This window comes from Diospyros lotus, chromosome 6 (genome assembly GCF_014633365.1).
Source record: "Diospyros lotus cultivar Yz01 chromosome 6, ASM1463336v1, whole genome shotgun sequence".
NCBI lineage: Eukaryota > Viridiplantae > Streptophyta > Magnoliopsida > Ericales > Ebenaceae > Diospyros > Diospyros lotus.
The window spans coordinates 41,033,869-41,038,191 of NC_068343.1; the positions used below are offsets into that span (position 1 = coordinate 41,033,869).

The following is a 4,323-nucleotide window of genomic DNA, read 5'->3' on the forward strand; positions in this document are numbered from 1 at the left end:
GATGGTCGCTTCCAATGCCAGGGATAGGGCATATCGTGAGCAGGTGGAGGCCCAAATGTCAGATTGGAGGCGACGCCAAACTTCCTGGAATGAGGAGCGTCAAGAGCTAAAGGGTCGTGCTCGTCGGGCGGAGCTTGGGAAGAAGAATATGGAGGAAGAGATTGGGCGTATGAGTGATCGACTGTCCGAGGCTTCCGCTGGTACCTCGAGCCTCCACGGGGAGATTCAAGATTTACGCTCTAAGCTTGGAACTGAAGAGCAAAAGAATGTGGAGTTGATGGCGCAACATGAAGCGCTTATGTAGGAACACTCCTTACGCCTGTCCGAAATGAAGATAAGCCGTAAGGATGCTCGGGATATTCGAGCTCAAGCAGTGAAGGAATATCGTCTCTCGAAAGATTGTCAAGATAGGAAGGGGAGATATGCTTCAGGCTTCCTGAAATATGGGTTTTATCTGGCTCGCGCCCATCTGGAGTCTCAGTGTCCAGGAGAGAGTTTTCCTGAACTTTTTCTTACCCCCGAGGTTGAAGAGTCTTATGAAATGGATTAGCGTCAATATGAACCAAATGAGCCCCTAAGTCCTTCTTCTTACTTGGACTCTTACTTGGTGGATGATTTGGATAATTTGACGGGCCCCTGGGTTCCGTTTCCTTTTAAGCATGGGGAAGGGAGCGCGACGGCCGATCCCGAAGCCATTGAAGAGGCTTCTGGCGTAGTTGTTGAAGACCTCCCTCACACGGCCGAGGCTGAGGAAGGGGAGCTTCCCACAGCGTCTCCTAAGGTTCATGTTGTGTCCTTTGGATCTACTCGGCATTCGTCTCGCAGATCTCGCTCCCGCGAGTAGGTCCCCATTGTAGTTCGCTTTTCGCTGTTGCTGCCCCATTTTTTTTTTTTTTTTTTTTTAGGAGAACTATTGCATTATCAATGAAATATTTTCTTCTTGGTTCTATCCAACGTGCTCTGTTCTTTTATTGCTTGATTTACTCTTTCGTTTTTGAATTATGAGCGATGTGGTGATCTTGAGCATATTTTTCCTCGTTGTCGGGCTGTAAGCGGGGTAACAGGCTTGATCGAATTTTACCTTGTTGCCGGGCCATAGGCGGGGTAACGGGCTCGATCGCATTTGACCTCGTTGTCGGGCCATGGGCGGGGCAACGGGCTTGATCGAATTTTACCTCGTTGTCGGGCCATAGGCGGGGCGACAGGCTCGATCCAGTTTGGCCTCATTGTCGAGCCATGGGCGGGGCAACAGGCTTGATCGAATTTTACCTCGTTGCCGGGCCATAGGCGGGGTAACGGGCTCAATCGCGTTTGACCTCGTTGCCAGGCCATGGGCGGGGCAACGGGCTTGAACAAATTTTACCTCGTTGTCGGGCCATAGGCGGGGCGACGGGCTCGATCGCATTTGGCCTCGTTGCCGGGCCATGGACGGGGCAACGGGCTTGATCGAATTTTACCTCGTTGTTGAGCCATGGGCGGGGCAACGGGCTTGATCGAATTTTACCTTGTTACTGGGCCATAGGCGGGGCAACGGGCTCGATCGCGTTTCTGCAAAAATAAAATGGCAATCATACACACACAAGCATTTTTACGTGGTTCGGCAAAGTGTGCCTATGTCCACGGTCCTGTTCAGGACTTATATTATTGCAGATAGTTGCTCAGGTACATCGTTTGTATACAACTTCAGATAATTCAGATTCCATGTTTTTCCCACGGTGTCTCCTGCAAGAGTTTGTAAGGTGCAAGTGTTGGGTTCGATCAGCTTTAGGATACGGTATGGTCCTTCCCAATTGGCTCATAGCTTTCCATCTTCCCTTAGCGCGTTGGTTACAACAGATCTTCGAAGTACTAAATCTCCTTCTTTCATGGGTCTTTTCTTAACCCGAGAATTGAAATAACTGGCTATTCTTCTCTGATATGCGGCTATCTTCATGGCAGCGTTATCTCTCTACTCTTCAATCAGATCCAAATTTTCTCGCAATGCTTCAGAATTCCTTACACCATCCTCTTCTTCATATGCCATTAACCTTGGGGACTTCGCTGAAATTTCTATGGGGATTAAGGCCTCTATCCCATATACAAGATTGAATGGAGTTTCTCCGGTAGCGACTCGACTAGTAGTCCGATAAGCCCATAAAATGGTGGGTAGCTCATCTGCCCATGTGCCTCTGGCTCCTTCAAGTCGAGTTTTTAAGCCATGTAATATGGTTCGATTACTGACCTCAGCTTATCCATTGGCTTGGGGGTACGCCACCGAGGCGAACCTTAGTTGAATCCCTAGATTATCACAAAATTTTCTAAAAGAGTCATAATCGAATTGTTTCCCATGATCCGTGACGATGATTCTGGGTATTCCAAACCGGCAAATAATGTCTTTCCATACCATTGCCTCTACTTTTCGTGCTGTAATGGTGGCTAATGGCTCAACTTCAATCCATTTGGTGAAATAGTCAGTAGCTACTATTAAAAATTTCCTTTGCCTGGGTGCTTGAGGGAAAGGTCCCAAAATATCCAAGCCCCACTGAGCGAAGGGTATAGGTTGGAACGCAGGCTGCAGCTGGGATATTGGAGCAGATTGGACTGGAGCATGTCGTTGGCATTTGTCACTTGACTTGACTTTCTTTAGCGCGTCTGACCTTAGTGTGGGCCAAAAGAAACCAGCTCTTAATATTTTGGTCGCCAGAGCTCTTGCTCCCAGATGTTCTCCACACATTCCACTATGAGTTTCTGCTAGGATATATTCGGCCTCTTGAGGGCCTAAGCATTTGAGAAGAGGTGTAGTGTAAGCTCGCTTATATAATATCCCATCTATGATAGTAAATCTTGAAGCCCGCATCTTAAGCCTTCTCGTTTCTTGTGGATCGTTTGGTAATTCATTGTTAGTGAGATAACGATAGAAGGGCGATCTCCAGTCTGTCCCCGTCTCAATGCATGATACTTCTTTTTCTTCGATACTCGGATGGTGTAGCATTTCCACAAATACTGCTCTTCCTGTTATCTCTCTAGTGGATGCTAATTTAGATAAAGCATCAGCGTGCCCATTAAGGGATCTGTTTATTTGTGTTAATTGGAAGCTCTGGAATGTTTGGGCTAGGTCTTTGACTTTATGCAAGTACTGAGCCATTATTTGTTCCCTGGTTTCAAATTGTCCCTGAAACTGCTGCATAATTAACTGAGAATCACTATGGGCAACCAATCGTGTTACCTTCAATTTCTTTGCTATCCTCATTCCGGCGATTAAGGCTTCATACTCAGCCACATTGTTGGTACTTGAAAAAGAAAATCGCAGAGAATATTCCAACGTGTCTCCTTCAGGGGATACTAGTACTATTCCAGCTCCGCTTCCTTGTGAACCAGATGCTCCATCAACAAATAACAACCATACTGCCTGCTCATTTTCTCCTACTTTGCTGGAGTGAGTGCATTCCACAATAAAGTCAGCTAGTGCCTGTCCTTTTATGGCTTGTCGAGGTTGATATTGGATATCATATTCGCTTAACTCAATGGACCATTTGGTAAGGCGACCAGAACATTCGGGTTTTTGTAAAATACTTCGTAAAGGTTGATCTGTAAGTACGATAATCGAATGAGCCTGGAAGTATGGCCTCAACTTTCTGGATGCATTTAGCAGGGCCAATGCCATTTTCTCCGCCACGGGATAACGCGTCTCGGGGCCTTGTAATACCTTGCTGACATAATATATTGGTCGATCCACCGGTCCTTCTTTCCTGATTAATACTACACTGATGGCTTCATCACGGACCCCCAAGTATAAGTACAACGTCTCTCCAGTCTTTGGTCGTGTTAATAGGGGAACTCCTTTCAAATATTCTTTCAACGCTTCGAATGATTTTTGACACTGTTCTGTCCACTCAAATTTTTTTCCTGCTCTTAGTGTTCGTAAGAAGGGTAGCTCCCTTTCGGCTGACTTGGAGAGAAAACGTCCCAGAGTTGCCATTTGCCCTGTCAATCGCTGAACTTCTTTAGTTGACGTGGGTGGTTCCATATCCAATATTGCTTGAATTTTCTCAGGGTTCGCCTCGATTCCTCTTTGTGTGATCATGTATCCTAAGAATTTTCCAAACTATACTCCAAATGCACACTTCGCTGGATTTAACCACATGTTGTATTGCCTAAAGACCCCAAGCACCCGCATTAGCTTTTCTACATGGGATTCATTCTCTCGACTTTTCACTATCATGTCGTCAACATAGGCTTCCATTGTGTCGCCCAGCAGTTTTTTAAAGACCTTATTCACCATGCGCTAATAAGTGGCTCCGGCATTCTTAAGTCCAAAAGGCATGACCTGGTAGCAGTATGTCC

The 4,323-nt window shown here is 46.3% G+C and overlaps 1 protein-coding gene across 1 annotated transcript; it reads right to left on the reverse strand.

Annotated features, from left to right (window-relative positions):
- Positions 1-2,227: 2,227 nt before the first annotated feature.
- On the reverse strand, positions 2,228-4,063 carry LOC127804524 (uncharacterized). The gene has a single exon (XM_052341397.1). The coding sequence runs from the start codon at positions 4,061-4,063 to the stop codon at positions 2,228-2,230; it is 1,836 nt and encodes a 611-aa protein (XP_052197357.1).
- Positions 4,064-4,323: the final 260 nt, after the last annotated feature.